This window comes from Zonotrichia leucophrys, chromosome 14, assembly GCF_028769735.1.
Source record: "Zonotrichia leucophrys gambelii isolate GWCS_2022_RI chromosome 14, RI_Zleu_2.0, whole genome shotgun sequence".
Classification (NCBI taxonomy): Eukaryota; Metazoa; Chordata; class Aves; order Passeriformes; family Passerellidae; genus Zonotrichia; species Zonotrichia leucophrys.
Window position 1 is genome coordinate 15,383,751 of NC_088184.1, and position 27,007 is coordinate 15,410,757.

At 57.3% G+C, this 27,007-nt stretch overlaps 1 protein-coding gene across 1 annotated transcript; it reads left to right on the forward strand.

Annotated features, from left to right (window-relative positions):
- The first annotated feature begins 788 nt into the window (after nucleotides 1–788).
- Nucleotides 789–26,512, forward strand: RAB26 (RAB26, member RAS oncogene family). Its single transcript, XM_064726048.1, has 9 exons — nucleotides 789–1,028; nucleotides 3,425–3,535; nucleotides 21,251–21,292; nucleotides 21,906–21,972; nucleotides 22,649–22,701; nucleotides 23,344–23,409; nucleotides 23,552–23,608; nucleotides 23,843–23,919; nucleotides 24,381–26,512. The coding sequence occupies exons 1-9, from the start codon at nucleotides 813–815 to the stop codon at nucleotides 24,481–24,483; spliced, it is 792 nt and encodes a 263-aa protein (XP_064582118.1). The 5' UTR covers nucleotides 789–812; the 3' UTR covers nucleotides 24,484–26,512.
- Nucleotides 26,513–27,007: the final 495 nt, after the last annotated feature.

Sequence of the window (27,007 nt, forward strand, 5' to 3'; positions counted from 1 at the left end):
GTGCCCGTGCTGCCGAACATGTCAGGCAGCCGACGGCATTGATTCCAGCTGGGAGACCGCCAGTGCCTCAGACGGCATTCGGGATCAGAGAGAGAAACCAGTTGCTGAGACACACTGGGGGAACCCGGGCTCCGTCCCGCAACCCATGCTCCAACCCCCCGTGGCCTGGACCCAGTTCCACCCTGAATGTCTGTGCCTGCCTGAGTGGCTCTCCTACACTGTGCAGGCAAATCCGAGAGGAATGGATGGATGAACGTGGCTATGGGACGGACCCCTAAACCAGGCTGCGGGACGGACCCCAACCCAGGCTGTGGAGCTCCCCTCCGCCCGCGGGGCTGCCGTGTGCGGCGTGGGGCACCCCACGCTGCTCCCCGGGGTGCGGGTGCCACCCTCCATTCGCCGTTCCCTTCGCTCCTGCAGACCCACCCGAGGCGGCTCCCGGTGCCCCCACGGTAACGCGCCTCGGGGCCGGGGCGTGCAGGGGCATCGCGGGGAGTGGTGGCCCCGTCCTCGCCTCCCTTCACGCAAACACAGACCCCTCGCACCCTGCTCTCGCCGTGCCCGCTCCCCTCGGTGCCCGCCGGTGCCCCCCGCTCCTCCCGGTGCCCCCCGCTCCCCCCGGTGCCCCCCGCTCCTCCCGGTGCCGGCGCTGCGGGGCGCGGAGGGGCGGGGCCAGCGCTCAGACCACGCCCCTCCCACTCTCCGCGCGCTGCCATTGGCGGAGGGGCGGCGCGGGGCGGGGCCGGGCGGGGCGGCGGCGGCGGCTCCCGCGCCCCCCCAGCGCCCGGCGCGGCCGCGGCGCCGGCCCCGGGATGTCGCGCAAGAAGGCGGCTCGCAGCAAGGGCGGCGGTGCCGCGCCCTCCGCCGCGCTGCCCCCCGCCGGACAGGGCTCCGGCCGCGCCGCCGCCGCCCCCCGGGGCAGCTCCGCCAACGCCGCCGCCCCCGAGCTGCCCCGCAACGGCGGCGCGGCGGCGGCTGGGCGGCCCTCGCTGAGCAGCAGCGGGGAGTTCTACGACCTCGCCTTCAAGGTGCGGGAGCGGAGACGGCAGCGGGGAGGGTTGTGGGAGTGTGGGGTCAGGAGGGTACGGGGTAGCGTCGCCGAAGTTCCCGGGGGCCAGGACCGGGCGGGCATCCCTGCATCCCTTCGTCCCTTCATCCCTGCATCCCTGCATCCCTGCATCCCTGCATCCCTTCATCCCTGCTTTCTCCTCTCCCTGCCCTCATCCCGCCCTCCGCAGCCGCCCGGTCGGGGTCTCGCTCGGCGGGGGCTGCGCCCGCAGAGCCCCCGGAGCGGGGCTGGGGCTGCGGGACTTGTGCAAGTGACGGGCAAAGGCTGCCCCCGATCCTGTGAGCCTGCAGGAAAGCGGGGCTGTGAGCAGGGTGATGGTGGCACCCCCGAGGGGCGCCGAATGTGCCCCGGCTGCCGCTCAGATGTCCCCAGCCTGCCGGGCTCGGTGGCTTCTCCTCGCCGCTCAGAGCCTGGCGAGCGATGTATCACCCTCACATCGCAAATGAATCTGCTTCCTCCCCACCTCTCCCCTGAGACCTGATGCCAGCCCAGCTCGGAGCCCATTTGATTATTTTGGGGCTCACACAGCGATTTTGGGGCTCATTTAGTGATTTGGGCTGGGGGCACGACTCGGTGAAACCCCCGTGTGTTTGTGACACGATCTCTGTGCCGAGCGCGGGGCATCGAGCCTGGAGAGAGTGGCTTTGCTGGGGCAGGTCCTGCCCGGTGTGTGGTGGGGAGAGCTTGTGCCTGTGGTGTTGTGGTTTGGGGGTTTGGGATGTGGGGATGGAGGTGTTGAAGTTTGGGATGTGGGGTAAGAGGTGGTCAGGTTTGGGGTGTAGGGTAAGAAGTGTTCAGGTTTGGGATATGGGGTGGAGAGGGACATTCCAGAAATGTGCTTGTTTGCTTTGGTAGGTGCTCGGTCCTGATACAGCTGCATTAATGGTTCAACAGCTTCCCTAAAATGGAGCCACCTCTGTGTTTGCACTGGTCCTCGGCTCCTGGAGCTCACCTGTGCCTGCCCGGGCTGGGGCTTTCCCTAGGGATGGTCCCCATGGCACAGGGATGAGCCAAATGTGTCTCAGATGAGCCCAAACTCACCGGGTAGAAAAAGCATCTGCTAATGGTCTGGCTGGTTTTGACCCAGTGGCAGACAGAAATTGCTTTGTGTCCAGTAAAACCTGGTTTATTAAACTTTCTCCTTCCCTTCCCCTCTCCTGAGGCTCCCGATCTGTACCAAGTCCTGGGCACAGGGCTGGCTCCTGGCCCTGGGCACTCTCTGTGCCCGGCTGAGGCTTTGGTGGCACTGGGAGAAGCTGCTGCTGAGGGTCACCTATTCCAGAAAGATATCTTGAAAAATTTTTAAAAATCAATATTTTGTACTAAAATGACTTTTTTCCCCCTTCCCTTGGCTTCACACTGGTACCCCTGTGGGCTCTGGCTGCCCTCACCCCGCTCAGTGCCTGGTGCTCCTGTGGGGCACCACTGTGGGGCTCTGCTGGGGCTGTGGGGCACCGTGGGCACACCCTGCCCTCCTTGGCAGTGCCAAAGTGAGCTGCACCCTGTGCCATCAGCCTCTGTACAGGGCTGGTGGCATTTGCCACCTCTGGCAGCCCTGGGAGGGTTGGGTGTGACCCGGGGCAGTCCCTGCCATAAAGCCATTTAAATCCTGTCACGGGTAAATGGCTCCTGGAAGGCTGATGGCAGAGGGAAGGAGCCTGGCACGGCAGTGGGGAAGGAGCTGGCACAGCCCTGCTCCTGTCCCGGATTTCTCGGTGTCATCCCACCGAGGGCAGCAGGGTCAGTGCCCTGGGGGCAGCAGGGCTGCTGGTGTGGGCAGAGGCTTTGGGGAGCTGCATTTGGAAGCAGCCTCAGCTCTGCTGTGGTTGTTTTGTGGCAAGGAGCTGCCTGCCCTGTCTGTGCCCAGGGTGGCTGCTGGGTGGGGAAACTGAGGCAGGTGGGGAAACTGAGGGAGGTGACACCTGGGGCTGCTCCTGGGGGACTGGCGGGGTGGCCATGGGCATGTGTGGGTGCCACTGAAGGAGGGCAGAGTGCTGGAGCTGGCACTCATGGCTGGGGACCGCCAAGGGCAGTGTCACCCTCCTGAAAGCCCCACATGGGGTGGGCTGTTCTGTGGGGACAGCACGGGCAGCTCTTGGTTTTTAGGGGCGTTGTGCCCCCACCAATGACCTGTTAAGTGCCTGTCAGGGCAGGGGAAGGTGTCTCAGTTTGGTGACATGGTGCAGGGCCTGAATAATCCCCTTGTGTGCCTTCCCCACCCTCTCCTGGCTCTTGGATGTGCTTCTTCCCCCCATGCACTGCTGCCCGCTGCTGCGATGGAGCGGGGTGATGGCTGTTTTGGGGTGTCCTCCCAGCCCTGCAGCCTCACACCCCTGCATCCCTCCCTCCCTGCAGGTGATGCTGGTGGGGGACTCGGGCGTGGGCAAGACCTGCCTGCTGGTGCGCTTCAAGGACGGCGCCTTCCTGGCCGGCAGCTTCATCTCCACCGTGGGCATCGACTTCAGGGTGAGTGAGGGGGCCCTCGGGGGTCTGCCAGGTGGCTGGTGGGATGTGCAGGGGGGTAACAAACACTGAACCTCTGCAGCTGTGCCAGCTCCGGCTCCAGCAGCATCTTTGTCACGGCTTTGCCAGGGATGGGGCAGCCTCTCCTCGGCTCAGGATCCTGGGGGTAATTCCTGTAGCAACCAAGGCCTGACATCTGCCTGTGAAATGTTTCCCCAAGGCAGTTCCAGTGGTTCTTAAGAGTTGATCGTGTTTTTTTCTTGGAACAGCAGAACCAAAACTGATACAAAGCAGAATGTCCTGCAAGAATCTCCTGAGCACTGCTGTGCTGTGCTGAGGGATCTCTGAGGTCTCTGCTTGGTTGGGAGCAATGGGAGCATCCTGATGTCAGGAGAGTCATGGGGGCAGTGGTTGGAGCTGTGCAGCTCCAGTGAGGACTGTGGGAATTGCTCCACACAGGGAATAAGAAGGATTCTTATGGGGGAAAAACAGGATCACATCACAATTCCTGCAGTGCCCCAGTGTGCCAGGGCATCCTTTGCCAGGCAGGAACATCTGAGTACACACCAGGGTCCTTGTAACCTTCCCTTGGCCGTGTTTCCTGTCAGTCCCATGCTGGGGGGCTGCCTGGGCTCTCTGTGGCTCCCTCAGCCCTGTCCCAGGGGATCCCCCCCCGTGGGGTGGGACAGCAGAGCCACAGCAACGGTGACTGCGCAGAGGTGGCACCAAAGAGCCTTTCCAGGGCACGGGGCAGGGGTGGCACCAAAGCAGCACGCCTGGCTTGCCAGGATCTGCTGCTCCCTGGCCCTCACCAGCCCCCCGACCATCTGCTACCCCCAAAATGTGAGCCTGTCACCTCCCGGGGTGTCTGGGCAGTGCTGCTCTCCCTGTCCTGCTCCCGGCTGTGCCATCTCTCTCTCTGATGGATTTGGCTCCTTTTGGGGGCTCTGCTGTGAGGAGCTGCTGGTGATGCCACCACACACCAGCGTTGTGCCTTCCCAGCTGCCTTTTCCCAGCAGGATCTCAGATCTTGGCTTTTCTGGGCCATGAGTGTCTCCTGTAACCTGCTGCTTGCCTGGGGTGTGGGTAATAACCCTGTGGAAGGGTGAGGGACAGCTCAGAAAGCTTTGAAGGAAGGGATGGTCCATGCCTGGCGAGGCTGGGGGTGCTGCAGGTGAAATGGTGAATTGGGGTCTGTAATTGCATACAGAGGTAATTACACAGTGTTCAGGTGTTCTTCAAATAAAAGGGTTTTATTACTGATCGGGGTGATTGATACAGAGGGCAGCCATAAAACCCTGTGACTTATTGATTAGAGTGCTGAAATGACTGTTACTGAGGAGCAATCAAATTAGAGTTAATTTACTTCTCTAATAGAGCTGCTAGAGCTCCATGTCTCTGAAATGGGCAGATTATACAGTGGGGGAGATCATGTGGATGCCCTAAAACTCATTATTATCGTCCTTGCAAGGCATTCATAATTTTGGGGGGACATGGAAATAGTTTTTTGATGTGCCTCTGCATTCCCAGCAGGATAATCCTGTTTGGTAATTGTGGGCACCGTGATGCAGATGATGCTCTGGGGTGGCAACACCGGAGGCTTCTGCTGGGTTTAATTTGTGTCTTTTTAATCACAGAACTGCCACATCTCAGCTCCTTCTCCCTGCAGCCCCGAGTTTGGCAGGCTGCAGCACTGAGGTGGCAGCAATGGGGAGGTGTCACTGGGGCTCTCTGTGTTCTCTTGGCCCCTGTGCAGGGTGCTGAGCGAGCTCAGGGGGTTATTTTGGGGTTTTGGCAGGGTTTTTGGCAGGGATCGTGGCGCTCTCCGAGCCTGGCTGGCACCAGGAGCTCCCCAAGGCCAGCGTGTGTGCCAGCTGTGCTCCCGCGCACGCCCGGCCTTGCAGGGCCCTGCCACGTCCCTGGGGCCATCCTGGCTCAGCACAGCACGGGCATGGGAGCTGCCCAGCTCCCCATACTGCCCTGGGCACCATCTGCACTCTTCTGATGCCACCTGGTTCCTGCCATGGCTCTGGGGCACCCCAGGCCAGCCCAGCTCCCTCCTCTCCCATTCCATCCCCTGCTCCCTGGGATCATTGCTCGTGTTCAAGGATGGCACCCAGAGCTGTGGCTAATGGCTTACACAGGCCAGAGCCAGGGTAAATGAATAGAAATCCATTTCAAATGAATCTGGCATTCCTATTCCTAATGGCCCCTGAGGTTTGTTCCCTCCCACTGTTTGATGCGAGGGAGAGCCTCCCGCGACGTGTTTGTTTATTATCATCGCTTAAACAAAGAGGGATGCTGATCTGAATGTGTTTGGAAAACAAACCACTGATGCTGGGGAAATAAAGATGATTGTAATATTAACAAAGGCATCAAAATGGCACCTGTTGGCTTTGAGCTTTGGAGGTGCTGCGTCCTCAGCATTCCATCCAAAATGTGGTTTGCTGCGGGAGCATCCTCAGCTCCTGGGAGTGATTCCAGCCTTCCCAGTTCAGCTGGGACAGGGCCAGGCTGAGGGTGCAGTGATGGGTGGGTGCCATGGAGGCAGAGCCCTGCGCAAGGGGTCCTGCTCTGGCAGGGCTTTGGCTGAGCAGGAACCTCTGAGCAGGAACCTCTGTCTAAGCAGAAACCCCTGTCTGAGCTCCTGAGCTGTCCCCCAGGCTGGGGGACAAACCCCTCTCTGCCTTCAGCTTCTGGATCACAGGTGACACCCTCAAGGTGTCATTGCCAGATAATGAGGGGGTTAATTACTGCCCCCATGAGCTGTGCCATGGCACCGGGGAATCCTGGCAGGTTTCTCCCCACAGATCCCCGCAGGTGAGGGCACAGCAGCTCGGGGCAGGCTGTGGGTGCTCTCCTGGCCTCACACACGGGGGTTCCAGGGAGAGGGGGCTCCTGGAAAGGAGCAGGTGTGGTGCTCAGGGGTGTGAATCCCGATGTTCTCAGTGCCACGGCGGGAGCTGCCTCTCCTTGTGATTTTGGCAACGCTTCAGAAACCTGGACAGAAACTCAAGCTGTGCAGCCAGGGGGGCTCGAGTCCTGTGGTGACAGCTGAGTGATGGGAGTGTCGCTAAAGTGAGGAGCCAAGGGGCCACCTGAACCCCCCGTGTCCCTGTCCCCAGTGACACCCGGCCCTGTGGGGCTGCCCCATCCTCACAGCCCCCAGCTCTGCAGGCTGGGCAAGGCAAGAGTTTTGTGCTAATTGGACCTGAAAGGAGAAGAACATAAAAGAAACAAATTAAGGATGCACTCTTCTCCCTGGGAAGAGGTGCTAATGAGCTCCTTTGCATTAGCAGGGGTGGTGGTTCCTGTGTTAATCAGGGGATGAAACCCTGGGAAGGTTTTTGGTGGGGTTCAGAGCAGGGTGGGCTGCTCTTGGTGCTGTCCCGGGTGTGCAGGGGTGTCAGTGCTGTGCTGCTGCCCTGAGGACAGGGAGCAAAGCAGCAAAGCAGCAAAGCAGCAGAGCAGGAAAGCAGGAAAGCAGGAAAGCAGCACCGTCCTGGCCCCTGGGCACATCTCCAGCTGCCAGGGCAGGCGGTGGCACTGGGGACATTCCCTTTGAAGGCCCAGCTTTGATGTGCACAGGTTCTCAGGGCTTTGGGGGGTTCAGCTGCTCCCCAGCCCCCTCGGGAGGCTCCATGCTCTGCCCCAGCCTTGGCTGGGCCGTGGTTAACGTGGGAGTGCTGTAAATAAAATAAAACCTGTCCCGGTGGCCCTGAGCTCTGAGGACTCCTGATTACAGCCAGCCCTGTGTGGCTCAGGGCTGGAATCAGCGGTGCTAATGTGTTTTTTTTTTTTTTTGTGTTTTTTTTTTTTTTTTTTTTTTTTGTTGTTTTTTTAATATGGGAGGATTGTGGCATCTCTGGTTGTTTTTTGTTGTGTTTGTGTGTGCCCCTTCCAGGGGCTGCCCTCTGCTCCTGCAGCGAGCTGAGCTTTGCAGAGCTGAGCTTTGCAGGAGGATGGGAATGTTTTCCTCAGTATTTTCCCCAGCTCTGTGCGGTGTGCAGAGGAGCAGTGACCACGGTTTGGATTCACCCAGACTGGTCCTGGGGGTGCTGGGAGAGTGCTGTGGGTGCCCAGAGCATCTGCTGGTCCCCAGTGGGCACCCAAATCCCTGCAGCTGGGGCCGTGCTCTGCTCCCCAGCAGGTGCCCAAATCCCAGCCCACATCCCTGCCCAAATCCCTGCCCACATCCCTGCCCACATCCCTGCCCTCCCAGCCTTTGGAGGGCTGGAGCAGCCTGGAGCCTCCTGGAAGCCAGGGCTGGCTTTTATCTCAGCGGTTGGCAAGGAGCATTAGCAGGGCTCGTTTTCTGGTGGATCAATCTGGAAAAAGTGGGAGGGGAGCTGCTTAGGCCAGAAGAAAGAAATGGAAATAAATTAATTTCAGTGTCTTTCTGTGCAAAATGAGCCCTGGATGTTGGAGGGAGGGAACTGGGCAGAGTGTTTGGTCTCTCCTGTGCTGTGGGGTCAGGGTGGGATTTGCTGCAGGGGTGGGTTTGGGTTGGTCTCCAGGGCTGGAGCTCTGCAGGGAAGAGTTTTTTCTTTTCCTGGGAGAAGCACCTCGGTGCTGCCAAGTTGTTTGGATCAAATTCCCTTCATGGGGCCATGCCAGTGGCAGCAGAGGTGCAACCAGGATGGGGAAGGTGGGGCAGGAGCAGGCAGGGGATGCCTGTGCTCCCACCTTGAGTATTCCCATGGCAAATGCTTGGGACTGGATGCCCTTTGAGGTCCCTTCCAACCCAAACCATTCCATGTTTCTGTGTGTTCCCAGCAGCTCTTTGTCTGGAAATCAGTTTACTCTGCAGCTCCCATTGCTGGATGAATTTTAATAGCAGCCAGTAGCTGATTTCATATTTTTGCATTTCTCACTGTGTGGAGAGCTGGGCTCAGTTTGCCCAGAGCAGATTTCCATCCTTGTGGGTGCTCAAGGATGAGCTGGATGGGGTTTGGAGCAGCCTGGCCTGGTGAAGGTGTTGGACCTGGGTGCTCTTTGAGGTGCCTTCCAACCCAAACCATTGCAGGAGGCTCTGGTGGTTCCTGCCATGCTCCCACACCCCTGCCTGGTTCCAGGGTATGGACACAGTGCTGCCACCCTGCTTGGGGAGCAGCTGTGCCCAAATGCAGCACAGGGAGGCAGATCCTGGCAGGTTTGTGCCCCTTGTGTGTGGCTCTGAGGGTGCTGCTCCCCCAGAGCCGCTGCTGGTGCCCATTCCCCACTCCCAGGACGGGCCCTCAGGGCAGTAAATGCCCATTTCCCTGGGAACCCAGCCCTGCTTTGCTTGCAGGGCTGGCAGGGGGACACTCAGAGCTCTGCAGCCTGGCATGTGCATGCAGGGCTCAGTTGCCAGGGGATGCTGCTGGTGCCCGCGGTGCCCGTGCCCGCTGCTGGCAGCTCCCGGGGTTTATCCACCCTCCTGTGCCTCCTGCTCCTGGAAAATAAACCCCTAACCCCCCCAGCTCTGCAGCACAGCAGGGAGATGCAAACCCTGTGTGCAGGCGGGGATCCCGGGCACAAGGGACTCCAATCCTGCCCTGGGGAAGGCACAGACAGGAGATGAATGCCTTCAAAGCAAAAAGTGCCCGAGCAGCTGGGGTGGCAGCCAGCCCCAGAGCCTGCTGAAAACTCTTACCCAGCTTAATCCTCTCTGCAGGGTGGTGGGAAGGTGCCTGCTCCACCTCCTTGGTGTCAGAAATACCGCCCAGAATAGTTTAGGTGTGGAATTTTTGATCCATTCCAGCTGCCAGGATGGTGCTGGGGATGTGGGGTTTGCAGGATGCTTCTGGAAGGGCACCAGTGTGTCCAGGCTCCTGCAGCCCTGGTGCTTGGTGTGTTCCTGGTGCCTGTTGGTTGCTGGTGTCCCTGTGGCTCTGGCCTGGCCTGGGCTGGGTGGAATGATGGATTTCATTAGCTCAGGGGAGAGCAGGGGCCTGGGCTGCTCAGGAGCTGCAGTGCAGGACACAGGCAAGGCAAACACAAACCTGGGAGCTGCTGGTGCAAGGAGGGAGCTCGTAAAGGTGCTCAGCACAACCTGCCTCTGTGTCCTCCTGCTCAGAGCTGTGTGGGAGCCCAGAACCCCTGCAGAGGGTGGGAACCATGGGGAACTCTGTCGCAGACATCTTTTCATGAAAAATCCTTTCCTTAGGGTTTTTCCTCCTGAGAAGCTGAGAGGGCTCAGGAACAAAGTGTGAACATTGATTATCTGCTGCTGTGGAATGCAACAGGTGCATCTGGGATTGGTCTTGTGTGGTTGTTTCTAATTAATGGCCAATCACAGTCAGCTGGCTCGGACAGAGAGCTGAGCTACAAACTTTTGTTATCATTCCTTCCTATTTTATTCTTAGCCAGCCTTCTGATGAGACCTTTTCTTCTATTCTTTTAGTATAGTTTTAATACAATAATATCATAAAATAACAAATCAGCCTTCTGAACCATGGAGTCACATCCTCATCTCTTCCCTCACCCTGGGACCCCTGTGAGCACGGTCACAAATCTCAGCTGGGAAATTCAACTCCCAGCCCAGCGTGGTGTGTCTGGGTCAGATCCCTGCCCTGCTCCAGCCCTGCAGGGTCCTGTGCAGCAGCAGCTGGGGCTGGGAGGGCTGTGGGGACCCGGCTGGGCTGTGCTGGCTCCTGCCTGGCTGCTGCCAGGGGGGAATTGGCTCTGGAAGGGCCCAATTTGGGCACTGGAGCATCCCCTGCCATGGCCCCGAGCCGCGCTGGATCCGCTGCCGGTGCCAGGCCTGACAGGGAGCGTTTCAAACTCTGTAAAACGTTCAAATGGGGCCAGAGCAAGCCTAAATGCTTTCAATATTTAATGGAATACATTTGGCTTAATTTCACTTTCATCTTTTATTTGTGATAAAATATTGAACTCAGCTCAGTGCAGAACTGGGTTGTTCTTTGAAAGCAGAGGGAAGGCGCCCAGGAAAGGGGGCACAGGTGGGGTTTGGGTGTCTCTGACCCCCCCTCTGCCCCTGGCATGGGCATTTGGGGCATCCCTGCCCTGTGGCTCTGCTCCTGTGCTCCCCTGGGCCCTTGCTGCCCCTCTGCTGTGCTGCTGCCTCGTTTTGTTAATTAATTATTGCTCCCAGCAGGGTTTGGGTTATCCCAGGGTGGATGTTGATATCTGTGTGGGGAAGGTTGAGGTGCCAGTCCTGGGTTTGGCACTGCTGCAGTGGCAGGAGCTGAGCTCACCAGCTGCTCTCTGTGTGTTGTTCTTCCCTGAAAAGCACCTTTCCCTTTTTCCCTTTCCCTTTCCCTTTTCCCTTTTCCCTTTTTCCCTTTCCCCAAAGAGCCCCTTCCCTGAGACCTGAGCCACGGGGTCAGTCCCATCCATGGGTGATGGTGGCACTGAGCATCACCATGCTCAAAAGCAAGGCAGTAATTGAATATGCCAAAGCTTGGAACAGTGAGCACCAGCAGGGCACCCTCCTTGGGAAAAACTGGGAAAAAATGGGAAAAAAAAACTGGGAAAAAAATGGGGAAAAACTGAGCAAAACCAGCCCCATCAGAGCTGTGTTTGGGGTGGAGGGAGCTGCAGTTGGTGTGTCCCTGTCCTTGGATGGTGGTGGTGGTGGGGCACACACAGTTCCTATGGCAGTGGGGGATTGAGGGCTTTGCCTGCAGAGCCTTTGGAAGCAGAACAGTTTGTGGTTGGCACCAGGGGCAGCTCCTGGCTCCATCCCAGGGTGCTGGAGCTGCCCTGGCCCAGGGGCCCAGAGGAGCCCTGCAGCTCACAGAGCTTTGTTTGTCTCCCAGGGACACCGAGCATTTTAATTGTGGCTCAGCACCCAGTCACTGCCCTGGGGCACTGGTGAATCTCTCGGAAACAGCAGCAAATAATTCATCTTTATGCCTCCACTGGGAAAAAGTGTTTCTCCCTGATCACAACTAATGTGAGCTGGGAGCTCGTGGTGCTTCAGCTTTCCAGGGTGATGTCCCTTGCCCTGGGCTGTGGCTGTCCCAGGGTGAGGGGGTTCATGGGTGCCTTGGGGGTCTCAGTGATGCCTCTGAGCCTGAGGAAGGTGCTGGTGAGGCTGGGCTGGGTCAGTTCTACCCACAGGAGGTCAGCAGGCAGGAAGGGTCATCTCCTAGGGGCCACAGAACCATTGGCACATCTCTGAGGATGAGACTGGTCCTGCTGCGAACACCTGGACAGGGTTTGTTCCATTTTGTGGGGGGATTTTCCATTTAATTTGTGGAAAGTAGGGGTCAGATTCCACGAGGCCATGGCACCCACAGAGCCATGGCACCCACGGAGCCATGGCACCCACAATGGCACCCACGAGGCCATGGCACCCACGGAGCCATGGCACCCACCCTGGCACCCCTCCTGCCATCTGCCTGTGTCTCGGGCCGTTTTCCTCCCGCCTGCCAAGGCTGGATGTTCCAGGCTCGGTGACACACGGGGGAAATGGAGCCTTTGGCTTTTCCAGCTTTGCCTGCGCAGCATCACCACGGCAACGATGCCAGCCAAGGCTGTGTGCCATTAACGCTGTTACTGGGGGAGAGCCCTGGGTGTGATGAGTGCCAGGCTGGGGAGGGACTGAGGGTCCTGCCCCACCTGTGCCAGGCTCAGGAGGAGCTGTGGGTCCTGCCCCACCTGTGCCAGGCTGGTGGGATGTGAGCCCCCCGTGCCCATGGGGTGCCCTCCCTGCCCAGAGCCCTGCCCAGCCAAGTGCTGAGGAGCTGGAGAGGGGGGTCCTGCTCTGTGGGGCTGCTCCCCAGACCCCTTTGCACTGGGGTGACACGTCCAGGTGGCCTCTGGCCGGGCTGGGTGGCTCTGGGGCTCAGCCCTTCATTAACTGCACCTATCAGTGTGCATGGATTATGGCAGAAGTGCTCACAGTGCCCAAAATAACTTTGTTCCCAAGCAAGCGTTAATGCCTGGCAGATGTGATGTGTTTTCCCTCCTGGATAACACACGTGGGGTCAGAGTGTTCCTGCCAGCTGGGCGTGCTGGGGGGGCACAGCAGCCATGGGAGGGCTGGTTCTCCAGGGACCAGCCCCATGGATCAGTGCAGAGCTGGGAATCCTCCCACGGGGACCTGGCTGCTCCAGCTGCAGCTCCTGGCTGAGCCTGGCCTTCCCAAACGTGCAACAAAAAAAGAAAAAAATCAATGTGTTTTGGTTCAGTGTTGTTTGTAAAGGGTTGGCAGTGTTGGGGCAGCTTCCCGGGAGTGAGGTCTGCACTGCACCCACAGTGATGGATCTGGGCTGCTTTGCATCCCTGGGTGATGCCCCAGCACAGCCCTGGCTGGCAGCTCTGCTCCAGAGCCCCACGTGGGGACAGCAAATGTGGGGCTGGATTGGCCGGACTGGTTTGGCTGCCTGGGATGGTTGTGGTGTGGAAGGGATGAGCTGAGTGTGCTGCAGTTCCTCAGCACCTCTGCATCTCCCGGGGCGCTCAGTGCTGCCCAAACCTGGGGGAGAGCTGGGGCTGCTGCCAGGGACGAGGAAAAGCTCTGCAAAGATCAAAGCTCTGAGTGCACGGTGCCTGTGCTGTGCCTTCTGCCTCGTGCCACCTGTGGGGCACCCGAGTGGCCACCCTGGCCCTGGCACAGGAGTGTGGGCAGGGCTCTGCCTGCTCAGCCCCCGTGTCCCCCAGCACTGTCCCCAGCTCTGTCGCTGTGTCCCCAGCTCTGTCCCCAGCACTGTCCCTAGCTCTGTCCCCAGCTCAGCACTGTGTCCCCCTGTCCCCAGCTCTGTCCCCAGCTCTGTCCCCATGTCCCCAGCTCTGTCCCCAGCACTGTCCCTGTGTCCCCAGCTCCGTCCCCAGCTCTGTCCCCAGCACTGTCCCTGTGTCCCCAGCTCTGTCCCTGTGTCCCCAGCTCCGTCCCCAGCTGTGTCCCCATGTCCCCAGCTCTGTCCCTGTGTCCCCAGCTCTGTCCCTAGCTCTGTCTCGTGTCCCCATCTCTGTCCCAGGGCCATTTCAGGATTGTCCTTGCACAAGGGACAGGTGGCCAGGCAGCACCTTGGTGGCATTGCCACCCATGGCAGAGTGAGAGCTCTGTGGTCAGTGAGGAGGAGGTGAAACCTCAGAGAGCTCCTCTGGACTCTGGGGAGCAGCACAGGATGGGGAGGGTCCTGCCCTGCACAGGGGGCTGGGACCTGCTGCATTCCAGCCCTGGCTGTCCCTATTGTCACTGCCCTGGCTGTCCCTGTTGTCACTGCCCTGGCTGTCCCTATTGTCACTGCACCCTGCAGAGAGGGGCTGTGGGACCAGGGGCACTGGGACGTGATGGGAGCCAGCCCTGGAAGCTGACTGCACTCGCACAGACATAGAAAATCTCAGCAGAGCTGTTAGTCCCTCTCCTTTCCTTGAATGCTTCGAAGAATCTGGGCTCAGGTTTGCTGCTCAGCACTTTTTGGGAGCTGTCTGCCTTGGCTGTGGGTGAAGGATGGCAGTGTTTGGGATGAAAAGCTGCAGATTCCTTTGTCAGGTCTTTGGGGATTTCATTTCCTTCAGGGATGAGAAGTGCTCTTTAATAATGCTGTTTGCAGTCTGTCTGCAGGCGCTGCTGTGCTGCTGCTGGGTGCTGACAGAGTGTTTGCTGCTGCATGTGCAGCCCTGGTTTTCCTTTAATTGGATTGTGGAGTCTTCTCAGAAACTTCAGGGGAGCTTTGAGCCCAGGGCTGGCTGCAGTCACCGAGGCAGATCCTGGAATTGTTTAGGTTGGAAGAGACCTTTAAGGTCAGACAAGTGCTGCTAGGCTTTATTTCTCCCCAGATAAATGACTCCCTGCCTAACAGGACCTGATGAGCCATTTTTCATCTCTGTGCCACTGACGGGGCCGTGTTTGCTGCAGATGAGAAATGATAGAGCAATAAATGCTCCGTGGAGATCCCTGCTCAGCTTTGCAGCGTGCCGTGGCCTTGATGAGCAAAATGAAGATAAATATGTCGAGTGCCACGTTCCTTATTCCCAGCATTGGCACAGACCTGCCTGAGCCATCTCTGCCCCCTTTGCTTCCAAGGCTTCCTGGCTTAGAAATAAGCAGAGATATTTTTTAAAAAATCCCTTCTTTTATAAAGTATGGGAGAAGGAGATGGAAGGGGTGAGTGATGCAGGGCAGGGTGGTGGGGGAGCTGTGCAGACCATCCAGGGTGGGCAGGATCCATCCCTGTGCTGGAGCTGCAGGTTTGGCCTCAGTTTCCTGCTGGCTGCTGCTTTCTGGTGCTCTGGTCCCCAGGATGGCTGTGGCAAATCCTGCCCTGAGGAATTTTGGGGGTGGTTTCTCTCTGGCTGCCTGTGGGGTTGGGCTCAGGATCACTCCCACTCTCACAGCCTCCCACGGCCCCGTCTCCATCCTGCTGGGATGAGTCTGAGTGTCAGAACTCAGTGCATCCCTCTGGGTGTCCAGAGTTACCCAGGACCCCATCAGGGGGCTCAGAGACCCTGGGGATCTGATTGTGACCCCTGGAGCGAGTTACCAGCTTTGTATGAGGACCTGAAAGCCACACAGGTTTGAATGGTGTAATAACAGAATAATCACAGGGTGAAAATGGAGATTTTAGGATTTTTGGTATGGGGGTTATGGGGGCAAAATGGAAGAAACTGGGCATGTCCAGCCTTTCTTCTTCTTCTTCTTGTTCTCCATTTTCTGCAGTGATGTTGGCACTTTGGGGTTGGTTTAGAGCAGAAGTGCACTGTCTAACACTGTCTAACTGGGAATTAAGTGTAAATATGTTATTCGTAGTTTGTGGTATAAAAGGACAACACAGAGTGCCTGTGGCTGCCCTGCTGAGCAGACCTGGGCTGGGCAGAGAGAAAATTTTATGGATAAGAATTAATAAACAACCTCAAGAACGAAAAGTGAAGATCCAAACTCGTTCTTCAGCCGTGTGGGCTGAAGCAGAGGCACCCTGCACATCTGGGGGCAGCAATTATCAACCAAAACCTGAGACTTGAGCAGCCCCATTGGGCTTGAGAGCACCAGGACTCATCTGCCTGAGCCCCCCTCAAGGATCCTTCCCTGGATCACCCCAGACTTTGCTGTTCCATGGGCTGGGAGGGAGCACAGCCCTCACCCGGGACCATGAATGCTGCAGGCAATGCTGGGAAGCAGAGCAGGGCTGGATTTAAAGTGTATCATCCTAAGCAGATCCTCTTACCTCTAATCTGTCCCTAAGACAGGATTCTCTTCTTGCCAGAAACCCCTTTTATTTGCAGACTGATGTGACTAGAAGATGATAAGTCAGTAAATCTTCAGTGTGCCTGCTCCAACAAGGGCCTGGGCTCTTATCTGGGCAGGGCTGGCAGCCAGGGAGGTGGTAATTGGGATTTAATGCAGTGAGCAGGCTCTGGGCAAGGGCTGGTGCTGCTGACATCCCTCTCTGGGTGCTGGGGGGACCCAGCTGGGCACCAGGGCTGGGGGGCACCCATGGAGGGCCAGGCTTGGGGCTGCTCCAGGCTGGATGTGGCAGAGGGGACAGGATGGGTGACACCTCCATGGGGCTGTGGGGTGGCTCTGGGCTGTGGGGTGGCTCTGGGGCCAGGCCTTGGCTGCTCCAGGCTGGATATGGCAGAGGGGACAGGTTGGTGACACCTCCAAGGGGCTGTGGGGTGGCTCTGGGGCTGCACCAGGCTGGATGTGGCAGAGGGGACAGGTTGGTGACACCTCCACGAGGCCGTGGGGTGGCTCTGGGGCCAGGCCTTGGCTGCTCCAGGCTGGATGTGGCAGAGGGGACAGGTTGGTGACACCTCCATGGGGCCATGGGGTGGCTCTGGGCTGTGGGGTGGCTCTGGGGCCAGGCCTTGGCTGCTCCAGGCTGGATGTGACAGGGGGGACAGGATGGGTGACACCTCCACGGGGCTGTGCCTGGAGAGATGCTGAGGCACCAGGAGCAGCTCCCTGTCTGGCAAAACCAACCTCCGGGTTTAACGAGCAGATTTAATGCAGTGTCCTGCTGTTTTGGGCAGATTTCCATATCGATCCCTGATCTATTTTTGCAGCCGCCGTTGGAGGTGGTTATTTGTGTGTCTGCTCTATCACAACTCAGCCCATTTCCTCCTGGCACAGAGTGTTTGTGCTCGCAGGGGGCTTTGCCAGGGGGGAATTTGGCTCCTGGTGTGGCCTTGCTGTGGGGCTGCGGTGCTCCAGTGTCACAGACACATTTCATGACAAATCCTTTCCTTAGGGTTTTTCCTGCTGAGAAGCTGAGAGGCCTCAGGAACAAAATGTGAACATTGATTATCTGCTGCTGTGGAATGCAACAGGTGCATCTGTGATTGGTCTTGTGTGGTTGTTTGTAATTAATGGCCAATCACAGTCAGCTGGCTCAGACAGAGAGTCTGAGCCACAAACTTTTGTTATCATTCCTTCCTTTTTCCATTCTTAGCCAGCCTTCTGATGAAATCCTTTCTTCTATTCTTTTAGTGTAGTTTTTATGTAATATATATAATAAAATAATAAATCAGCCTTCTGAACCATGGAGTCAGAGCCTCATCCCTTCCCTCACCCTCACACCGTGTGAGCACGGTCACACTGCAGCATCCCTTCAGCCTCTCCTGCACTGTGGGTTTCTCCTGGCTCCCTGCAATGAAGGACAGCCCAATCTGTCCCTCGCTCCCAGCTGGCCTGGCCCGGTGACACCACAACCTAATGACATTTCTGGGTGGCTGCACTGTCAGTCCCACAGCTCATTAGTGGCGCTAATTAACTCTGTGCTGCCCCAGCGCCTGCTTTGATCTATAGTCACTAATGCCATTTATCCCCGTTCTGACAGGAATTTGCCCCCCCTCGGCTGCAGGAGATGCCTCCAAGGCCCAATAACGACATTTGAGGGGCTCCTTTTCCATGGTAAAAGTGGGGTGCACTGCTGGGCAACACCACAGGAGCCAGCACAGTCACAGCTCCAGGATCCAGGGTGGGGTCCCCAGGCTGGAGCCTGAGTGCTGCCCCTGAGCGCTCCCCATTTGTCCAGTTAATTGCAGAGCAAATTGATCCGTGTATCCAATTTAACTTTAAAGGCTTTAATTAATGAGACCATGCGTGTGAGAGCTGCCAGAGGCCGGGCTATGGGTGGTGCTGAGCCTGGGCTGTGCTGCAGCTTCAGTGCCAGGGGCTCGGGCACTGGAGACATGCCAGCTGCTCCTGGTGGGGCTCACGGGCACTGTGGGACCCTGTGATGGCATCTGCCTGTCCTATGGGCACTGTGGGTACCCTGTGATGGCATCTGCCCATCCTGGGGGTACCCTGTGATGGCATCTGCCTGTCCTATGGGTACCCTGTGATGGCATCTGCCTGTCCTATGGGCACCTGTGACCCTGTGTGGCATTTGCCCATCCTGGGGGTACCTGTGACCCGGTGTGACATTGCCATCCTATGGGTACCTGTGATGGCATCTGCTGTCCTATGGGACCCTGTGATGGCATCTGCTGTCCATGGGCACGTGGGACCTGTGATGCATCTTGCCCATCCTGGGGGACCCTGTGATGCTCGCCGGGTCCTATGGTACTGTGGCATCGCCCATCCTGTGGGTACCCTGTGGCCCAGGCTGTGGCTGTGCCCATCCTGTGGGTACCCTGTGGCCCAGGCTGTGGCTGTGCCCATCCTGCAGCTGCTCAGGGCTGGCAGTGCTGGCTCTGTGTGGCAGCACTGTCTGTGCACGTCTCAGCAGCAGCAGTTTCACCCCATTGCCTTCCCCTCCCTCCCTTGTGCTGCTCACTCGTGGCTGTGGATGGTGCCAGGGCTGCAGCCAGAGGGGCCTCGCTGTGTGATAATGCTGCTCCTAATTGAGGACCATCTGCGCTTGGTAATTTAATTTTTCCTGCATCTGCAAGGTTCCAACTCTGTTTATCTGATGTTCTGATGATCATTTAACTTGCGAGCATCGTGTTTGTCCACCCTGGGCACTGCAGGCATTCCACTGCTGCCCCTGCTAGATGGGGTTTCAATAACATTTGCACTGCCTCGGGAAATAGGACACAAAACTGAAATTGGGAAGGGTGAGAGCAGAGCTGAGGTGCAGGGCTGGTTTTGCTGCCCAAATTGTGGCAGGAGGCTGCTGAGAGCATTACCTCTGCTCCAACAGACAGAGAGATGAGCAGGAGCCCTGAGCAGCACAGCCCTCCCTCCCAGCAGGGCTGGCAGCACATTTCACATCCCAGTGCCTTGACACACCACAGCTTTTGTCTTTGGATGCTTAGCAGGAGCTCAGCCCCCAGCTGAGCCTTGGAAGGGCTGACAGGAGGGAATTGAGGCATCTCCTTAAAAAAAAAATAAAAATTGGAGGCTGGAAAGTCACTTAGCGGTGGTGGGGGGGAGACCTGGGCATCTGGTTCATCTGAACTTCTTGGACACTTCCAGGGATGGGGCAGCCACAGCTTTGGGATGCAGGCAGGGATGCCAGCACCAGTGGTGCTCTGGCTGTGTCTCCTGTTTGCAGGAGCACTTCTACAGCTTCTCACCCTGGAACCCTGCTCTGTTCCACACCCAATCCTCAGAAAATCAATTTTTTCCCCAGCAGCACCTGGATCCCTGTGCAGCGTTTAATTAGGCCTAAGCATTTACCTCCCTAAAATATAGGTCAGCAATAATTAGTGTGACTGCTGTTGCTGCTGGCTCCGTGTTAATTAACTCCTGAAGGGGAGGTCAGAGCATGTGGGGCACCTCTGCAGCTTCATCCTTTTTGGCTGCTCCCCAGGTGCTTCAGGGTGGCTTTGGCCTGGGTGATGCATGCTCAGGGCTGGCACCCGTGGTGTCCTGCCAGCCTGGGAGCCACACTGGGGACATGGCCACGTCCCTGGGCACAGCCACACTGCTGGGAGCTGGAGGTGCTGAGTGTGGCCGTGGGGATGTGACACTCATTGTGTCCTTGTCCCTTGTCACCATCCATCACACCAAGTGTCCTCATGCCAAGAGCTGGGGCCAGTGGTGAAACACAGAGCCTTTGCCTTCCTCTGCAGTCCCTGGCATGGTCCCTGGCAGGGGAATGGTGTTTGGAATGGCACTGTGCTGGTGCAGAGCCTGTGGGATGGGATGAGCCTGTGGGATGAGCCTGTGGGATGAACCTGTGGGATGGGATGAACCTGCAGGTGCAGCACCTGCACAGAGGAGCATGGAGCGTTTTGGAGAGCAAGGTGAGCTCAGTGTGGATCTCCTGCAGAGCACAAACCTGCCCCTGCATAAAGCTCACCTGTGGCTCAGGTTGGGACAGGGCTGTTCCCCATTCTCTGGGATGAGGTGGAGGTGCAGCTCAGCACTGTTTGTGGTTCTGCTCTGGGGATGGCTCTGTCCCTGCCCACCTGGGAACCCTGGCCAGAGGCACCAAGGTGCCGGGAGCACTCTGTGGCAGTGGGAACGCTGGGTTTGAGGCACTTCAGGAGCCCAGGTGTCGCATCCTGGGGAGGCTCAGCTCCACACGTGGGGAGCCCTAAACCCCCGGCTGGCTCCCCGAGCCCCAGCTTTTCCCTGAGTCCCTCCCTGCTCCCCCACCCCAGTCCCTGGTGCCTATTTTTACAGCTCCTGGGCTGTGAATCACTTCTCTCCCCCGTCTCAGTCGCTGCCTTTGAAGGTATTTATAACCCTGGGCCGTCTCCCTGCGCTGCCTGAGCCGAGGAGGATTCAGCGCTCCGGCTCCTCCTGCCCTCTCCTCCTCTCCACATCCTCGTGGAGATGTGCAGGAGATGAGATGCTCCCTCTGTCCTCGGTAAAACCATCAATGAAGAGCCTCCCCAGCCCCTGAAGGGGTGTGGGATGTGCAGGGACAGGGCTTGGCACGGATCCCTGGGGGTTTGGTGGCACTGCATGGTTGGTGGGGTGCCCAGTGCCAGGGTGTGTGTGAGCCAGCAGAGCCCAGCTGGGGTCACTGCAGCCTTGCCCATCCCATGCCATGGGAGATGGGAGCATCCCAAAGCAGCTCCAGAGCAACTGGAGGAAATGGGATTTAGATGATCAGCAGAGCAGCCACCAGCTGCCTCGTCCCACTGCTGTGCTGTTCCAGCACGTCCCACTGATTGCTGTGCTAATTTCTATGGATCTGGCAAGCAAATTAATCTCTTCTCTGCTCCTTCCCCTGGGACCCCTGGTCTGTAGGCTTGCATTCCTTTCATGTTTGGAGAGGCTGGTGCAGATTGCAGGGCTGGTGGCTGCTCTGGGACACGGGCAGGATCCATCTGCTGCCCTCCCTGTCTGGCACAGCCACGCTCAGGGGCTCCCACACAGCTCCCAGCTCTGCCAGGGCATCCTTCCACACAAAATATCCCCTTGGCTTTGGGGAAAACCCATTGTGGAGGGACACTTCCCCCTCTGCTCCTTGGTTCCATCTTTCCTGAAACCAAGCAAAATGGGGGGAAAACATACTAAGAGAGAAACCAGGAGGAGAACAGGTCCAAGAGGCAGGAGCAGGAATTATTTTTAATTTGCTGGCTGCGTGAAGTGGCTGTCTGTGTCTTTTGAGGACTATTAAGGTGGGATGCTGGTGCTCATTAATTTATGGACAGAGGTCTCCAGCCTGAGCTGGGTATGGCATTGCCAGGGTTTAGGTACCCAAATAGATGCAACTTTTGCTGATACAGGGAGATCCTCTGGCTGGGCCATGGTGAAATGGCTCTGCAGGTGCTGGGACCAGTGGATGGGGGTTTAAGAAGCAGGAGAGGGGATCAGCCCGAGGGTTTGGGGGAGCACTGGCTGGGATGGGGGCTGGCTGTGCCTCCCTTGGCATCGTGCAGCTGCGCTCACCCCTCACCACCCTCTCCATTCTCTTTCAGAACAAGGTGCTGACGGTGGATGGGGTGAAGGTGAAGCTGCAGGTACGTCCCCCTGTCCCTGGAAACATCTCCCTTGCTGCCCTGGGTGTTCAGAGATGGCCAAAGGCCCTCAGAGGACAAAGCAGAGGAGCATCCCCAGAATGGGGCCCCACCTCTATCCTTTGTGCTCGTGTCTCCCGCCCTGGCTCAGCCTTACAGACCCTTCTGGCTGCTCTGGCAGGAGCCTGCACAGGGCTGGGGGATGTGACCCCATCCCAACCCTGCAGCCAGAGCTGCTCCAGCCCCCTCAGACCTGACAGTTCCTCGAGCCCTTTGCCCGCAGCTCGGTAACACAGATCCCCCAGGCAGCAGCGTGCTCTCTGCAAACCTCCTGCTGCATTAAGGACTGATAAATCACATTAGCAGCTCCCCATGCATCCATCTGCTCCATGGATTTTCCAATTAATGGCCGTGTTGGGAGCCCTTGGCCACGCCGTGTCCCCACACCGAGGAGCGGGAAGGCGCTGCCTCTGTATTTATTGCTCTGCTCGTTTTTCCTATTGATATCCCCGGGAGCAAGAGCTGGAGAAGCTTCCTGGGGTTGCACCATTCTGTTTGGGCTGGTTTGGGTGGGTTCTGCTCAGGTCTGATCCCTCTGCTCCCGTCTGCCCTCCAGATCTGGGACACGGCCGGGCAGGAGCGCTTCCGCAGCGTCACCCACGCCTACTACCGGGATGCGCACGGTAAGCACGGCCAGCCCTGCTCCTGCTCTGGGTAAGCACGGCCAGCCCTGCTCCTGGGGATCCAGCTCTGGGGTCCCCGAGTTGAGCCAGGTGAGCCAGGAATCACTGGAGTGTTTTCCCGTGGGAAGCAGCTGCCGTGGATGGAGGAGGCTCTGCTGTTGCAAACACATTTTATGACAAATCCTTCCCTTAGGATTTTTTCTCCTGAGAAGCCAACAGGCCTCAGAAACAAAATATAAACAATGGTTATCTGCTGCTGTGGAATGCAACAGGTGCATCTCTGATTGGTCTCATGTGGTTGTTTGTAATTAAAGACCAATCACAGTACAGCTGTATCGAACTGTCTGGTCAGTCACAGGATTTTATTATCATTCCTCTTCCTTTGCTTGCAAGTTTTCTGGTGAAATCCTTTCTTCTATTCTTTTAGTGTAGTTTTAATATAATATATATCATAAAATAATAATTCAGCCTTCTGGCACATGGAGTCAGATTCTCATCTCTTCCCTCATGCTGGGACCCCTGTGAACACCACCACAGTGCCAGCACCAGCAGTGTGAGGTGTTGCTGCGCTGGATTTGTGTGTTCTGTGTCTCACAGGGCCCTGATGGCCACAGGGGCTGTGTGCTCTGAGGGCTCGGTTGGCGCAGGCACTAACGGGCTGTCCCTCTCTCCACAGCCCTGCTCCTCCTCTACGATGTCACCAACAAAGCCTCCTTTGACAACATCCAGGTACAGCAGCAGCCTGGGCCCTCCTGCTGTCCCCCTCGTGTCACTGGCTGGGTTGTGGCTGGCTGTGGGTTTGGTCAGGAGCTGTGGTCATTTGCAGCAGGGCTCTGGTCACCGCTGAGCACCTGCAAGGACAGGCAGGGGACAGGCAGAGAAGTTTTTCCCTTTCTCAGCACATAAAGGGTGATGGATTCACTGCCCCAGCACTGGAGACAGCTGCTCACACCACGGGGCCAGGGATTACAGGGAATTAGAGCAGGTTTGATTGGATTAGGCTGGATTAGAAGGCAGGGAAGGCACCCCACGGCTCAGGGAGGCAGATTCAGGTGCCTGCTGGGAGCAGTGTGCTTGGCACGGGGCGGCACGTGCAGGACATGGGCACGGGGCACATCCTGGGGTCAGAGGCTGATGTTACCCTGGGAAATGGGATCTGCTAGCAGCCAAAGTGGGGTGCTGGGCTTGCTTTGCCAAGTGGGTCCCCCAGGGCATGGGGGAACCTCAGGTACCCCCTCGTTGATGGGATCATCTGTGGAACATCCCTGGCATTGCCTGGGATGGCAGCACTGGGGCAGCGCCCCATCCCTCCCATTCCCCTGCTCCTCCTGGAGCCATTGCCAACCCCTCTCTTTGGCTGTGTCCCTCCAGGCTTGGCTGACAGAGATCCATGAATATGCACAGCAGGATGTGGTCCTCATGTTACTGGGAAACAAGGTGAGCCTGGCCCCAGGGCTTTGCCAGAGCCTCCTGTTCCTCCCACGGGCAGGGGAGCCTGGCAGGGCATGAGGGCACAGGGACGTACACGCTGGTGACCTTCCCAATCACCACAAACTGCTCTTGGCCATTCCTGCTGCAGGTGGATTCAGCCCAGGACAGAGTGGTGAAAAGGGAAGATGGAGAGAAGCTTGCCAAGGTAGGTGAGGATGTCCCTGAGGATGTGCGCAGGAAATGGTCACCTGGAGACCAGTGACCCAAAATACACCTGGGAACACTTGGCTTTTTTCCCTTGTCATGCTCTCCCCTTTCTCCTCATCTGTTCCTCCTTTAAGTTTCTACTGACACCTCTTTTGTCCTCAAAAATCCCTCCCTGAGAGCCCTGGGAACACCCCTGGTGGCACCCCTGACAGGGCTGTGTCTCGTCCCTCAGGAATACGGAGTGCCCTTCATGGAGACCAGCGCCAAGAGCGGCCTCAACGTGGAATTAGCGTTCACAGCCATCGCCAAGTAAGTGAGCAGAGCAGTGGCCTTGTCCTTCAAAGGAGCTTTAGCAGTGTCCAAGCCACGCTGAGATCAACTGAGCTGGGCAAGGCAGCTTGGAATCATAGAATCCTGGGATGGCTTGGGTTGGAAGGGACCCTAAAGCCCATACAGTTCCATCCCGCCATGGCAAGGACACCTTCCACCATCCCAGGCTGCTCCAAGCCCTGTTCAGTCTGGCTTTGGACACTTCCAGGGATCCAGGGACAGCCACAGCTTCTCTGGGCAACCTGTGCCAGGGCCTCACTATCTCACAGGGAAGATTCCTTCCCAACATCCCATCTACCCCCGCCGTGCCAGGGAAAAGCCATTCCCTGTGTCCTCTCACTCCACACCCTTGCCCAAACTCCCCCTCTGGCTCTTTCCAGACAAAACCCTCTCCCTGCCAGAAGCAGCAGTGTTAGAGTAGCATCTCTCCCCTTTCCCAGGGAGCTGAAGCACAGGTCCATGAAGCTGCCCAACGAGCCCAAATTCAAGCTGCACGACTACGTGAAGAAGGAAGTGCGAGGCTCTGGGTGCTGCAGGTCCTAACGTGTGTTTGTACAGAGACTCAGGCCCGTGGGCAGTGTGTGCATGTCCGTCTGTCGTGTCTGTGTCTGCCCCCACGGCCAGCTGAGAGCAGGGCACAGAGCAGCAGGAGAAGCTCTCTGGGATTCTGCAGCCCCCGCATCCATCGGCTCCGGCTCCCCTGGCCAGCGTCCCTGCCCTGCTCACAGGTGGGAGGAGGGCGTTTGGAAGGGGCTGGGGTCTCCCTCTGTGCCTGCTCTGTGAGGCTGCTCTGAGCTTGGTGAGAGCCAGGCTGTGCTGCAGGGGAACCAACGCCTTCTCCCCACCTAGGAGGAAAAAAGTCCTGATTTTTTCTGGGTAGGAGAACGTCCTGAATTCCCTTTTCTCTCCCTGTGTACCTGGAATCCAGCTGAGAGCCCTGGCCTGGGGCGTGCAGGAAGGATGTTTGAAGGCAGCCATTCCTGTAGGTGCTTTCTGCTGTCTGCCCATCCCTGTGAGGTGGGACACGTTCCCACAGTGAGGGATTCTCTGCTCCCTGCAAAGGCAGAGCTTGGCTGTCCGAGTGAGCTCCTGCACACCTGGCTGTGTACAGAGATTTCTGAATGTCCATCCCTCTGGGAAAGCCTCTGCTTCTCCTCCTTCCGCCCTTTCTGGTACTTTGAGAAGAATCCTAATGTATTGCAGCTTATTCTAAATACCTTCCTGTAAGTGTGATGGTGTTTTCAGACTGCAACAATGCTTTGATATCTTCAAAGTTCTCTTGGGCAGCTCTTTCTTTTCACCGCGGAGAGCTGGGGGGAAGCTGCAGGCAGTGATTTTACAGGCTGCAGACTCTGCCAGCTCTCTTCAAGGGCCTCCTCACCCCTTTGGTCTGTGTCAGGCTTTTGGCTGGTTTTTTTTTGTCAAGCTGCACTTCTCAGTACAAATCTGAATCTGGATGAAGTGTTTGGCCTTTGGCAATCTCTCCCTTTGAAAACTCCACGCACACATCAGCAGGTGCCCGCTGTGCCGAGCCCCGGTGGCTCCTCCACATGGAACAGAATAAATCACCCATCCTTTGCCCTGCAGCCAGCACCAGCCCCCAGCTGCTGACTCAGATGCCCCTGCCCCTCATTTTGCCTGGATTTTGGCTCCAGCACTGCCTTCCTGATGGGCACAAGGAGCCTCTGCAGCTCCCACGTGCTCCGAGCTCCGCTCCTCAGGGAGCTACAGCAACACGAGCAGCTACAGCTTCACACGGTGAACAAGGATCTTAAAATGAACCAGCTTTCTTCCCTAAATAGTACTTTAGGGGAGAGACAATTCTTAAAGCTGATTTAAATTTCCAACTCACCTGTGGAAAACCCATTTGTGCAGGAACGTTTGCATTCCCAGCAAACCCTGCTGCCAGTCCTGCAGGAGCAGCCAGGTGATGGAGGGGCTGTCGGGGCCCCCTCACCCCAGTGATTTGGTTTTGTGTGGGGCAGGAGCAGCCTGGCAGCTCCATGGCTGTTTCCTCATCCTGCCCTTGGAGCAGCAGCAGCCCCATGCCAAGGCAACAAGGAGTCTCCCTAAAATTTGGGATTCCCAATGGATTAGGATTCCTATTGCTAGGTTCCTACCTTCCCTCTCCGTCAGACTGGCATCTGTCTGGGTTGCAGCTGCTCACTTCTTGCTCAGTGTGGTCTAAAACCAATAAAAACCCCATAAAATGAGGAAGATTTAAATGTTTCCCTTTAGAGCACTTCCTGTGGGGAACACTCTGCTCCAGCAGAGCTCTCACAGCCCTGCTTGTGGTTTAGACCCGAACTCGAGCAGGCCCAGCCCCTCTCCCAGTGCAGGACTGGTTTCCAGTGCCTGCACACTGGGCTGGCCCCAAGCTCCTCCTCGGGATTTTCCACGGGCCTTTGCTGCCACCACGCGGAACCGCTCAGCGCAGCGTTAATTATCCCCGTTAATTGCTCACAGCACCCAGCCACGTGCGAGGGCTCGGCCTCACCTGCAACATCCCATTTCTGCTGGCTCTTGTTTACAGCTTTCGGTTCATTCCTCTTAATAAAATTTTTTAATAATCTCCATGGCTACAGCGGTGTTTTGATTGTCTAAACAGCACTGTAAAGTCGTTTAAGTATTTCAGCTCAGCCTTGAAACCATCTGGATCCACACAGTAGAACCAGGGTATGACACAGTTTAAACTGGATTTTGGGTAATTTCTCCCCAGAAAGGGCTGAACATCCCTGGCACAGCTGCCAGGGGCACTGCTGTAATCCCCATCCAACCGAAGTGACTCCAAGACTCCAATTTGGAGTGAGGCTGAGAAAAATCCGTCAAATTTCAATGCACTCCAGTTCCACTGGGCACCCACACAACATTTCCAGTCAGTCTGTAAAGGTACACGTGTCCCATGGAAACATTGGTAAACAGAAGCAAAACTCAGACTTTTCAATACTTTATTTACCTGTAAGCCACAAAATTTGCTTTACATAGAAGCTGAAGTACAAATACAGCAGAAAAGCATTCACAATTAAGGCTGGTCTTGAGAGAGGAAAAACCTTAGAGGAGTAGCTTG

What these genes read in the sequence shown, in the direction of transcription:
- RAB26 (XM_064726048.1), top strand. Translation starts at nt 813, where the DNA reads ATGTCGCGCAAGAAGGCGGCTCGCAGCAAGGGCGGCGGTGCCGCGCCC. An exon ending in TCATGTTACTGGGAAACAAG is followed by an intron (nt 23,410 to 23,551) that starts GTGAGCCTGGCC and finishes TTCCTGCTGCAG; the next exon opens with GTGGATTCAGCCCAGGACAG. An exon ending in GCGTTCACAGCCATCGCCAA is followed by an intron (nt 23,920 to 24,380) that starts GTAAGTGAGCAG and finishes CCCCTTTCCCAG; the next exon opens with GGAGCTGAAGCACAGGTCCA.